General features: G+C 37.6%; 1 protein-coding gene across 2 annotated transcripts in view; it reads right to left on the minus strand.

Moving 5' to 3' along the window:
• Nucleotides 1–14,035, minus strand: part of TRIM33 (tripartite motif containing 33) — a 120,122-nt gene that overhangs the window by 14,689 nt on the left and 91,398 nt on the right. For both annotated transcript variants that reach the window (XM_031013474.3, XM_031013470.3), the window contains exons 11-13: nucleotides 13,736–13,936; nucleotides 2,551–2,683; nucleotides 1,041–1,104 (exon numbers count right to left, since the gene is read on the minus strand). In XM_031013474.3, coding sequence (XP_030869334.1) covers nucleotides 1,041–1,104; nucleotides 2,551–2,683; nucleotides 13,736–13,936 — 398 coding nt within the window. The remainder of the gene's footprint in view (nucleotides 1–1,040; nucleotides 1,105–2,550; nucleotides 2,684–13,735; nucleotides 13,937–14,035) is intronic.

Genomic DNA, 14,035 nt, shown 5'->3' on the forward strand with positions numbered 1-14,035 from the left:
AGCCTGAGAAAGCTTTGACAGGACAAACACGGAATAATGTTAAGTGTTCAATATACATACATACATACGTAACATATATAATGGATTAAAATATATAAAGTATGTTTAAATATCTCAGTCCATAAAGGTAATAACAATAAAACTGTCACTGTTGGAGGGTGTTGGAAATCAATTCATTACCACAAAAGCAGGGAAATAAACAGAAAGAATTTATCCTATCTTTCCTATAACCCAATAGTTGATGACAGAAAGCTTCTCTTTACAGAAATATTCTAAAGAAATAAAGAATGATACAACAATTAAAATATAATATTTCAACCAGCAGAAAAATAATAGAGCTAAACAATGATTATTAACGGTTGCCATCACAAAAACCCCCAACCAGGCATAATTCACCCCGAAGGAAGTATATGCCACCACTACACTACCAAGTCTTCTTGCTCTCCCTTCCCCCAAATCAAACCTAAATCTGATCAACCCTCTTGACCGAAATACCAACATAGACAGAAAAACAGGAGGCAATGTACTTAAATGACAAGATGGAGAAATCGGGAAAACATTGTAGGAGAAACTACATTTTTACAACAAATTGATAGTGATGTAAACAAATAAACTGATGGCAATGTTTAGAGCTTATTTGCATCTGATTCAAAGAAATCATCTGGTTTTTTTTTCAAAGGCATTTGTTGCAAAAATTGGGAACACTAAACATTAACTGGATCTCTACTGATATTAAAGAATGAGTTGTTAAATTTTTTTAGGTGTGATCATGGTTCTGTGGTCATAAATTTTTAAAGTTCCTTTCATTAAGTGATATATACTGAAACAGTCACAAGTGAAATGACTGAGATTTGTTTCAAAATAATTCAGACCAGAAAGGAATTGGCAGAAGTACAGAAGAAACAAGATTGGCCATTATTTGATCACTGTTAAAGTTGGGTGTTAAGTATAAAGGGGTTCACTGTAATATTCTACTTTTATTATATATATTTGCTATTTTTCTTAACAAAAAGGAAAAAAATAATTATTAATATACTCACCTGCCTCGACTGCCAGTACTAGAAGTACTTGGGGGTCTCACAGGTGTGTGAGAATTGGATAAACCTAAAAAGTAGTAAGTCAAAATGAATATCAATGCATATAAGAATATTTGGAATTCTACCTACTGGTCACAGAACTCAAGATTATTATAACCCAGCTAAAAAATTATTGGAAATCAGACCTAGTCACAAAGTCAGGGATGCATGTGTAACCATTAGCAGACATCAACCAGTTTCTCTCAGCTGTGTCCAGACATCACCTCAGAATCCTCCTCAGGGCACCACTATCCAGTCAACAAAACAGACCAAGAAAACGTTATCTGCCATCCCTCAACAAGTTATTTGATAAAATATTCTACTTAGGTTCCCATTAATTATTTTCAGAAGTCCTGAAATAATTCTTATTAAACCTTAAAAATTATGTGATTTAAAAATATGTTAATGTTGCATCTCATGGAAAATCCATATTTACATGTGAACTGTTCTTCCTCTAGAAAGAAGTAGGTGGTGTGTTTCAGTAAGAAAAAAATAACATTTAATTTACGTCAGAAAAATACATTCAATAATACTTCGACTGTTAACCTGTTTGGAGTTGCTTCAATCATGTATTCAAGAGTCCCAATTGAATCACTGAGTAATAGAGTTAATAAAACCACTGGGATTTTGGAAGAGAGCTACATATCATGGCTATTTTAATAGTTTTCAGCAAAATGTTTATTTTAAAATTACAGTTTGAAAATTAACCTGCCCTTCTTTAGCTCTTATTTTTTTAAATAATTTTTCAATGTTTCATTATTTTACTAAGTGTTTTAAAGTTGACTTGGAACCAAAGAACTCTTCAACTGACTCTCTGTATTGTAAAATATAAGATTAAACCCATAAAAGACTGTGAATATACTAAGGGTTGAGTAATTTGGAGTTCCAAATAGTGTAGACTACAGATATATATTAATATGGCTTCAGTTACTGAAAGAGTACCAATAGTATTTGAACAAAAATAATTACAAAGAACAATCAAGAAAAAAATATGTTATTGTGTCAACTTGGCTAGGATATGACACCCAGCAGTTTGGCCAAACATCAGTATAGATGGTACTGTGAAGGCATTTTTTTTAGATGGGATTAATTAACATTTAAACAAGTTGACTTTGAGAAAAGTAGATTATATTCCATAATGCAAGTGGGCCTCATATAATCAGGTAAAGCCCTTTTAAGAGAGAAGAGAAGACGGAGCCCTGTTCTCTCCCCTACCTCCTCATGCCCCAAAGAAGAAATTTTGTCTCAAGACTGTAACAATACTCTTACCTGGGTCTCCAGCCTGCCTCACCTCCCTGCCAACACCCACAATCACATGAGCCAATTCCTTAAAATAAATCTCTCTCAATCTCCCTTTCTCTCTTCAAGTAGACCTCCTACTTATTCTGTTTTTCTGGAGAATTCTGACTAAGACAGATACTGACACTGTTTTTTTAAGGTGTTAAAAAAATAAGGTAATACCCGTTTGCTTTACCTGATGATCCCGGAGAAAGGGCAGAGGGACCTGGAGAAGGATTCATGGTGCTTGTAGGCTGTGGGGGTAGGTGACTGCCTGAGATGTATCTACTTAGTAGATTATCTAAACTACTTGAGCCAGCATCTTCCAACTGAAGAGAAAGAAGATAAAGACAAATTTGCTTTGATTAAAGCAGAGAAGTTATTAATTTTATGTCACTGCTTATACTCAGTTTATTAATAAACTAAGATCATCAAATATCAAGCTGAGCCTTATTATTGCTTCCTTAGGGTCCACTGAGGGCCCACACAGTATAAAGTTTATTTAGATAAAACTGTATTATTCAACAAACAACTAGGTGCTCAGAGCAAAACAAATCCTATATGTTCTATTATGAAAATAGCTGACATGCTCTGACACTTCTGCCGTTTCTCAAAATTGCTGCAGGACCTATTTATCAGTATTCTTGTCTCCAGTATCCCTCCATTTCAATGTCCACAATCATTCACTTAAATAGAAATGTAATTATGTTAGTACCCAGCTCTAAAACTCTGAAAAATTCTTATAGCCCACAAAAAGCCCTTAGCTTGACACATAAGGCCCCTTACTACAAAAAAAAGGGCACAGTCAACAGTACATATGAGCCCTTCCCTTACTTAGAGGCAGCGCGATAAAGCCAGAAGACCCATAACTATGATTCTGGGCTGGTTCTCAACCTGAACGTCAGTTTCCTATCTTTAAAACATGCCACCTATATTGCAGAACTCCGATGATTAAATGAGAAAATGTGTAAGAAAGAGTAAAAAAAATTATTTAAGTATGAATATTACCTTAAATCTTATACTATTTCATAAAAGAAATGGTCATATTCTTCTTTTATTAATTTTTGAGACAGGGTCTGGCTCTGCTGTCCAGACTGAAGAGCAGTGGCATCATCTTGACTCACTGCAACCTCCACCTCCCAGGCTCAAGCCATGCCCTCCATTTCAGCCTCCTGAATAGCTAGGATTACAGGCATGCGCCACAACACCTGGCTAATTTTTGTGTTTTTTTTTTATAGAGATGGGATTTTGCTACATTGCCCAGATTGGTCTCCAACTCCTGAGCTCAAGCGATCTGCACACCTTAGTCTCCCAAAGTACTGGGATTACAAACAAAACAAAACCCATGCCAGAGACATGAAGGGCTGAAGGTAGGAGTAGGCAGTAGGTTAGTTGGAGGGATAATCAAAGGACAATAGCAGTTGTGTTACCCTGTGGTCATAGCTGTTGGCCAAGGATGCACTTGTAAAGCTGTGACTACAGGTGAATCCCTAGCTGCAACTCAAGTCAACAGGAAGATTTGTTATGAGGGGGGAGTACTTAATATGGGCCAGAGATGAAAATGGGGATGCATCCCACCTAAAAACAGAAGGGGGAAGATGATTCAAAACTGACATGAAAATCCCATGTTACCTATTTCCACTCCTTTTTATACTCCTCACCTGCAATTTGTATCTTTTGCTAGAAAGATAACTCTAAGGGTAGAGGATGGACAGGTCAGGAAGAGGCAAACAGGAAGTACATTAAAGGACATCCCTGATGTCATTATAACCTCCAACAGATAGGTGCTAACTGAAGCATTCACCTGTGGGTTTCACTAGACATGGATAGTCACCATAAATAAAGTTAAAAGTCTAACTGGAAAGACATTAATTCATTTATTCATTAAAGCAATGTTTTTTGAGCATCCCTGAATAAGTACATGGAAATATAAGTATTATATAAATAACTTTCATGATTTAAAAGTAAAAACACAGTCCAATAGGAAAATGAGCAAAGATATTTTACAAAAGACAAAGATAATTTACAGAAGAAATAAAAATAATCAACGAACATAAGAAAACCAATTTCACCAATCAAAGAAATGAAAATAAAATTAACAATAATGTCATTTTAATCCATCACTGGAAAAGATGGAAGAATGATTAATTTACCTAGTATTGGGAAGACAATGCAAAAATGGGCATTTTCAAATATATAAGCTGGCACAATATTTTTTGTAGAGCAATTTGTCAATACCTATGTGAAATTTAAATGTGTAATTACTTTTGGCCCAGTAATTACACTTCTACCAACTTCGCTTACAGAAATATGTGTTTAAAACTATACAGTCATTGTGCCTCAATGCAGCTTTTTACAAATGACATTAAGGTATAAATGATGTACAATAAACTAAACATATTCAAAGTGTAGTATCTGATGTGAAAGTTTAACACATTTTCACATAGTCTACAACTGGGAAACCCAAATCAAGAATAGTGAACAGAGCGTATCTATCACCCCCAAGATTCCTCATGCCCCATGGTAATCAATCCCTCTCTCAAACAACCTGTCCTCAACCAACCACTCATCTGCTTCCTTCAGCTTTAGTTTTTTTTTTCTAGAGTTTTATATAATTTGAATTATATACTGTATGCTTTTTTCATCTATTTTTTTCACTTGGTATAACTGAGATTTATCCTTGCTGTTGGATCAAGTTCATTCCTTTTCACTGTTAGTTACTATTCTATTATATGAACACACAATTTGTTTATCCATTTATCTGCAGGTGGACATTTGGGTTGTTTCCAGTTTTTGTCTTATTACAAACAAAGCTGCTATAAACATTTGAGTATGAATCTTTGTATAGAGATATTTCCTGTTTTCTTTTGGCAAATAAAAGCAGAATGGCTGAATCATTATGACAGATACACGTTTAACTTTTAAAGAAACCGCTGAACTTTTTTCAAAGTGATTGTACCATTTTACAATCCCAACAGTGTTTGAAGGTTCTAGTTCCTCCACATTCTCACCAATACTTGCTATGGTTAATGTTAAGTCTATTTAATTTTAGCCATCCTAATAAGTATGTCGTGGTACATCTCACTGTGGTTTTAACTTGCATTTTCCTAATGACTAATGATGTTAACATCTTTTCACAAATGCAGCTTTGTTTTTAATAGTAACATATGAGAGATAAACCAAAAGTTCACCAACAGAGGGCTAAAAAAACATCCAATGAAATGGAATACCATATGGATTAAAACACAAGAAAGCTCTAAGAACTGACATGAAAAAGTCCAAAAGCAGCTGGGCGCAGTGGCTCACGCCTGTAATCCCAGCACTTTAGGAGGCCGAGGTGAGCAGATCACCTGAGGTTGGGAGTTGGAGACCAGCCTGACCAACATGAAGAAACCCCGTCTCTATTAAAAATACAAAATTAGCTGTGCATGGTGGTGCATGCCTGTAATCCCAGCTACTCGGGAGGTTGAGGCAGGAGAATCATTTGAACCTGGGAGGCAGAGGTTGAGGTGAGTCAAGATCGTGCCATTGCACATCAGCCTGGGCAACAAGAGTGAAACTCCATCTCAAAAAAAAAAAAAAAAAAGAAAAAGAAAAGAAAAGAAAAGAAAAAGTCCAAAAGCAAAACTGTAAAAAAAAAAAAAAAAAAAGGTAAAACTTGCAACACAGTATTTATAGCACTAGGTGTGTACATGTGGTATAATCTCATTTTCTGTTACTTAAAAAAATTACAGGATGGCCAGGTTGGCTCATATCTGTAATCACAACACTTTCGGATGCCAAGGTAAGAGGATCACTTGAGACTAGGAGTTCAAAACCAGCCTAGTCAACTATTAGTAGCAAGACCCCATCTCTACAAAAGAAAAATTTAAAAATTAGCCAGGCATGGTAGCGTGTGCCCGTAGTCCCAGTTACTGGGGAGACTGGGACAGAGGGATCCCTTGAGCACCACTGCACTCCAGCCTCGGCAAAAGAGTGAGACCCTGTCTCAAAACAAAACAAAATAAACCAAAATAAATCACAGGCACACACACACACACACACACACACACGTTTTTAAATTCGTGTTTGCATATTCCTAGGGAAAAATCTGAAAGGATGTACACCAATTGGTTATAGTGCTGGGATTTAGTAAGGTGAAAGAATGGGGTAGACAGCTATTTTTGTTTTTTTCCTTTTTCTTTTTTAAAAGCTACAATGGTTTTATATGGCTCATAAAAGCCTTTAAAAAGTAGGCAAATCTGATAGGTCATGTACACTGATCCTACCCCACCAAAACCCTTCAAAAATGGTTTCTCATTGAGTTTAGGATAAAATCCAAAATCCTTTATGCAGCTTACAAAGGCCCTACCTGATCTAGTTTCCATTTTCCTCTACAGAACTAGGCCTTTCTCTCTTTCCTGTTCTTCACTGGCCTTTTTTCTGTTCTTCAAAAGTGCCCAGTTCCTTCAGACCTTGTGGGATTTGAAATTCTGCCCTTTTTCCTAATAAAATTTACTGCTGACATCTCCCTACTAACTCTTACCCAGCTTCCAGGTTTCAAAGAGGCTTTAACAATCCGCTAAGTTTTATTGGGTTCTCCTGGTATATACTCACCTTAGGTTGATGCCTTATAATTTCCCCTTTGAGTAATGCTATACAATTTATTATAGGTAGGGTTTTAAAAAATCTATAAATGTCTGCATTCTCCTGGCCTGTAAACTCTATGACAGCAGGTCTCTCTTATCCCTACTGTTCCTCAAGACAAGTACAAAGTACTCAACACACTTGGATGAATGTTTATAATTTTCCTATTAAGCATAATACAAAAGCGTAATAGGGGTCCTTCCTCCCAAAGCTTACTTTTTAATAATGAGGGCTGGTGAAAAAGAAAAGGAAGAGAAAAATAATCATAACAACTAACATTTATTAAATACTTATATGTCAGGCACCAAACTTAATCTTACCAACATATCCATGAGGGAGATTCTATTTTTTTTTTTTTTTTTTTTGAGGCAGGGTCTCACTCTGTTGCCCAGGCTGGAGTGCAGTGGCACGATCACGGCTCACTGCAACTTTGATCCCCTGGGCTAAAGGGATCCTCCTGCCTCAGCTTCCCAAGCAGCCAGGAATACAGGTCCATGCCAAGATGCCCGGCTCATTTTTAATTGTTTTTGTAGAGACTGGGTCTTGCTACGTTGCCCAAGCTAGTCTCGAACTCCTGGCCTCAAGTGCTCTTCCTATCTTGGCCTCCTCAAAGTGCTGGGACTACAGGCAGAGCCACTGCACCCAGGTTTAAGAGAGCTTAAAATAAAACAGTGACAAAGTCAGCATAAAAAAGAATAATCACAAAATCTGACCTCAGATTTGAAATTATCATCTACAGTATACCTAACTGCTTTGAATCTCACACTCCTTTCATGCCCTTTGTTGCTTCAGCATACATAATTCCTATCTGGAATATCTGCCTTCTAACTAACCTTGACTGGCTAACACTTGCCTACTTATCTTTCAAGTCCAAATTTAAGATTATCTCATATAAAGTTTATTCTGACTTCCACAGGCAGATGTAGGATCTTCTGCCTCTATTCTTTCACTGTCATCTATACACATCCATTTGTACCAATAAGCTCACTGTTTTGACCCTGTTTAGAAAACTGTCACCCGGCCAGGTGCAGTGGCTCACGCCTGTAATCCCAGCACTTTGGGAGGCTGAGGTGGGCAGGTCACCTGTGGTCAGGAGTTCGAGACCAGCCTGGCCAACATGGTGAAACCCTGTCTCTACTAAAAATCCAAAAAATTAGCCGGGCGGGGTGGTGCACACCCGTAGTCCCAGCTACTCTGGAGGCTGAGGCATAAGAACTGCTTGAGCCCAGGAGGCAGAGGCTGCAATGAGCCAAGACTGCACCACTACACTCCAGCCTGAGCAACAGAGAAAGACTCCATCTAAAAAAAAAAAAAAAAAAAAGCACAACAGCAATAAAAAAGAACAAAAGAAAACTGTCTCCCTATTATATAAGAAACTCCTTGAGGTCAAGGACCATTTCCATTTGATCCTTGTATAATCAGTACTTAGGGTCTTAATACATGGTAAGTTCTCAGATATTTGTTAAAGAAAATATACAAGTACATTAATAGTGATCCATGTTTCCAGAAATGCTCTAGTGTTATGCAGTATTGAAGACTTGGCCTTGAACCTAATAAAAGGATTCCATATTTAGGTGCTGTTCTACTGATTATCAGGAAAATATTACATTTTACCAACAAACAGAAATGTTCTAAAACTGATTAATGAGATACATGTACTGTACCATAAGTGAAACACTAAATATACTACAAAACATTCCCTGTTTTCCATTTACTATCTCCTATTACCTTCTTGCATAAATAAAATGTAAATGCTAAAATTCTTCATTTTAATATATTTCTTCTAGTTACCTAACTATATCACCATTAATACATCTGACTTAGTATAATCAAAAGCTATACAAATAATTCCTCATCTATTCTATTTTGTATAACAACTCACTTCTATATTACTCCAGTTGTGCCTTCTCACTCCCTCAAGCCATTGCATATACCATACTCTATCTTGACCAACAAATATATCTCATATCTACACACTAAAGTACAATTCAGTCCTTGAGGAAGTTTTTCTTGATTAGGCAAAAGAAAATTGAGACTTCACCTCTACATTTGAGTCTTAAACTTAGCTGTCTTGGCTATTTCACCAGCTTAAAGTAATGCTAATGCTAGGTTTTCTCCATGTGAATTCTTAATCTAGCCAAATTCAGTGGAAAAAGAGTTAAAAATAATCCATAAATGTGCCTGAATATGCTTCCTGTAAACCTGCAGAACAGTTACACAATTAAACCTCTTTTCTTTATAAATAGCAATGCAACAACAGCCTGGTACACTACGTTCATACTTGTATGAACTTGTAAATGAAAGCTCACAGCAGCATTATTCCTGACAGCCAGAGAAGAAAAGCAAATGTTCAATGATGAACAAATGATATATGTATACAATGAAATATTATTCAGCCATAAAAAATGAAATCCTAATACATGCTAAAACATGGATAGACCTGGAAAACATTATGCTAAGTAAAAGAAGCCAGACATCAAAGGCCAAATATAATTCCATTCACATGTGGAATGTCCACAGAGACAAAGTAGATTAGTGGTTTCCAGGGGCTGGAAGAGAAGGATATGAGTGACTGCTAATGAGTACCATTTCTTTTGAGGTGATGAAAATATTCTTGAATTAGTGGTAATGGTTGTACAATCTTGTGAATGCATTAAAACACCATTGAACTGTACATTTTTAGAGTGGATCTCATGGTATATGAATTGTATTTCAATAAAAAAGTAGATGATACTTGCCTCTCCCTTTGTAAGGTTCTTAAGAACTAGAACCAAGTCTTGTTTATTTTATCCTCAATGCTTGAGGACTTTAGCATACAGTAAGTGCTTAGTAAAAACTGAATGACACTGTTATACTGTACATACCTCTGGCTGCCCAAAGCTGTCAATACCATGTGTTTCCAGGCCTACAGTCCCAAACTACCTCCCTGGTATTGTTACAGGTAGTGTGGAGAAAGAACTGGATTTATAATTAGTAGTCTGGACTTAAAACTCCAACTTTTCTTATTATTTATTTATTTATTTTTCTTGAGATAGAGTTTCACTCTTGTTACCCAGGCTGGAGTGCAATGGCACGATCTCGGCTCACCGGAACCTCCACCTCCCAGGTTCAAGCAATTCTCCTGCCTCAGCCTCCCAAATAGCTGGGATTACAGGCATGCACCACCATGCCCGGCTAATTTTGTATTTTTAGTAGAGATGGGGTTTCTCCATGTTGGTCAGGCTGGTCTCAAACTCCTGACCTCAGGTGATCTGCCTGCCTCAGCCTCCCAAAGTGCTGGGATTACAGGCGTGAGCCACTGCACCCAGCCTAAAATTCCAACTTTTCTATCTATCATGTGACTCTAGGAAAGTCACCAGTGAAACTGCATCAGTTCGTTTTCACACTGCTATAAAGATACTACCTGAGACTGGGTAATTTATAAACAAAAGCGGTTTAAATTGACTCACAGTTCTGCATGGCTGGGGAGGCCCCAGGAAACCTACAATCATGGCAGAAGGCAAAGCGGAAGCAGGCACCTTCACAAGGCAGTAGGAGAGAGAGTGAGTGCAGAGGAAACTGCCACTTTAAAAACCATCAGATCTTGTGAGAACAGCATGAGGGAAACCACCGCCATGATCCAATCACTTCCTAACAGGTCCTTCCCTCGACCAGTAGGGATTACAATTCGAGGTGAGATTTGGGTGAGGACACAGAGCCAAACTGTATCATTGCCTTTGCAAAAACTGTATCAGTGAAAGAGTCGGGGAGGATCTGATCTAGTCAACCTCCCTCTTCTTTGCCTTTAACCTTCATGCTGACATTAATTATTCCTGGGCTTGAGACAAGCTGACTTTGGGAGACATTTAGTTTATGGTTTACGTAATAGCCCTTCCCCAAAACTCAACTGCCTTTGTAAAGTTAAAAAGAGACCACCAGGCTAGGAGGAGGAAAGGAGCCTGAATTCTGCTAAGGTGTTGACATAAGGGACTGCCAGCCATTACTCTGGAGGTCATAATACAGACAACTTCCTTAATTACTCCTGCAGATAACATCACTATTGCTGAACCTAAGATTGGCCTTTAGATATCTTTTGAGGTTTCTCGAATTTCTGACACTGACAATGGCTCCACCTGGACCCAACAAGCCCTCCAACAAGCCCTCCTGTGGCCCCACCCAGAAGCGATTCAGCAATTAAGGGGGATTTTCCCACACCCCTATGACTGCATTCCCCAACCAATCAGCAGCAAGCACCCATTGCCTTACTGCCCCCACCCCTTCCTCCAAACTACCTTTGAAAAACCCAGAAGCTGCCAGGCGCAGTGGCTCACGCCTGTAATCCTAGTACCTTGGGAGGCCGAGGCGGAGGTCAGGAGTTCAAGACCAGCCTGGTCAACATGATGAAACTCCGTCTCAACTAAAACACAAAAATTAGCCAGGCCTGGGGGCGTGTGCTTCCAGCTACTTGGGAGGCTGAGGCAGGAGAACAGCTTGAGCCTCGGAGGCAGAGGCTGCAGTGAGTCGAGATTGCGCCACTGTACTCCAGCCTGGGCAACAGAGCTAGACACCATCTCAAAAAAAAAAAAAAAGAAAAAAGAAAAACTCCTAAACTACAAGCCTGCAAAGAGACTGATTTGAGTAATAACTCCGCCTCCTGCGTGGCGTGAGTGGCCTCGTGTCATTAAACTCTTTACTGCAGTGCCATGGTCTCCGTGAATTGATTTTGTTTGTGTGGTGGGCAGATAACCCGTCAGGCGGTTATATGAACCTCTCTTACTCTTATCCATAAAACAGGGATATTACATATCAGGTGATTTTAAGCATTAAACTTATATATTGCCTGTGAAAGCGCTTCACAAACTATAAGCTGTTAACTTAGAAATGTTACTTTTTAATTTATATTTAAAAAGTTTCCATTCTGTATGGTCCAGTCCTCTCATCACCAATAAAACTACCATTCCCTCAGCCAAAAAAGACTTCTCCTAGTATTAGGGAAGCAATCAGGTTAAGAGAATTCACAATATGTTAGTGATTTCTGAACAATTTTGTTAATAGTGCATTGTATTCAAAGTTTTAGTTAAATGAGTAAATTACAGCTGCTCTTACAGGAGCAGGGGGATGGGTAATTATGTGAGATGATGGATATGTTAATTTGTTTCACCATAGTAACCAGTTTACTATGTATATGTTTAACATCATGTTGTTACCTTAAATATATACACTTACTTTAAATAAAATTTTAAAAAGTTTGAAGCTATAGAAATATCTTTTAAAACTCTTACATAAGCCCATTAAAACCCACTAAAACAAAACATTAAACTGCAGCCACAGAAAGAATCAAGGGTGCTACTGTTACAACAGTTTCATTGCTCCTTGTTCCTATGGTGACCCCGGACTCCAAGATATGAAAGTAACGCATACAATGCATAAAACTAAATTCAGTATAACGCTGGCAGATTATATTTACGTTTTAAAAGAAAATGCTTTTAACTGAAACAAACTGGTGAAATTTCAGAAGGATCCAAAGGATACTTTTCTTCGGTTGAAAGGGGCAAAAGGCCTCACTCAAAGGTCCTTCACATTCCATCTATTCCTCTTCTCCATCATTTCCCCCTCTCAGTATAAGCCTCAAAGTGTCTACTATCTTGGCCTTCTAACCCCATCCTTTTCTCAGCCCAACTGACTACCCCTTTGGATCTAACACAAGAACAACAAAGATCTAACCACATTTTGGTCCTGGGTCTTCTCTCTGGCTCCAAACTCACACCAGGAGTGCATCATCTGAACAACATTTGCCTGTGGCAGGTGTAAAAAGGGAGTAACTAGCCTTTTAGCAAAAATGATATTAATCCACCATTATTGTACTTCTGTTTAGATATTCCCATAATTTGCTATTCATACGACCTTCAATTCCCCAGAACTTTTAAAATATTGAGGAATGCTGGTTTTAGCTAAATAACTTTTCAAGACTCAAATATTTATACTTAACTCTTTTTTGTTTAACTGGCAAGTAACTGTGTACTTGTGGTATACAATGTAATGTTCTGATCTATGTTATAGAAAGACTGAATAAAGCTAATGAACATATCTAACTCCACTAACTCATCATTTTTTTGTGGTGAGAACATTAAAAATCCATTTTTGGAATTCTGAAATATATAATACACTATCAATCAACTGTTGTCACCATGCAATGCAAGAGATCACTAAAATTTATATCCAAAAGAACTGAAATTGTTACATCAGAGAAATTATCTGCACTCCCATGTTCATTTCAGCATTATCCACAATAGCCAAGATATGTAAGCAATCTAAGTGTCCATCAATGGATGAATGGATTTTTTTTAATGTGGTAGACATATACAATGGAATATACTATACAGCCTCTAAAAAGAAGGAAATTCTGTCATCTTGCAACAACATGAATGGAACCAAAGGACATTATGCTATGTATAATCAACCAGGCACCGAAAGACAAATGCTGACTAATCTCACTTACATGTGGAATCTAAAAATGTCCATCTCATAGAAACAGAGGATAGAAAGATGGTTAACTGGAGGCTAGAGGAGAGGGTAGGCGGGGAATGCGGAAAGAGAGGATGTTGATGAAAGTTTCACTTAGACTGGAAGGAGACTTTTAGTGATTTAGACTTTACTCTTCAGAAATTTCAAGGAAATGTTGATCCTGAATTAAAAAAAAAAAACTCTGAAATAAATACTCTAACTCTGTAATTAACATTAAGTTTAATGAAGCCCCATTCAACTTAAATACAAACCTGTATGGGTGGAATATCTGGCAGCGATGGAAGGTTTTCTGGATTGGTAACTGAGGGGATTAGCTCTATTGCTGTAACAGATGGGCTGGTGGGACCTCGGTTTGCATTTGCCATAGTTGCTGTAGTAGGGCTCGTTGGGTTGATTGTGGTGTTGTGTACCGATACTACGGGAAAGGGTCCAGCATGCCCTGGGTTTGAGTGCTAATAAGAAAGAAGACATTATCATTACTTGATCTGCCAGAATCGCTGAATATAAACTATACCTTTATAATTTTTATTTTAGGAAGGAAACAGAAGAAA

Source organism: Gorilla gorilla, chromosome 1, assembly GCF_029281585.2.
Source record: "Gorilla gorilla gorilla isolate KB3781 chromosome 1, NHGRI_mGorGor1-v2.1_pri, whole genome shotgun sequence".
NCBI lineage: Eukaryota > Metazoa > Chordata > Mammalia > Primates > Hominidae > Gorilla > Gorilla gorilla.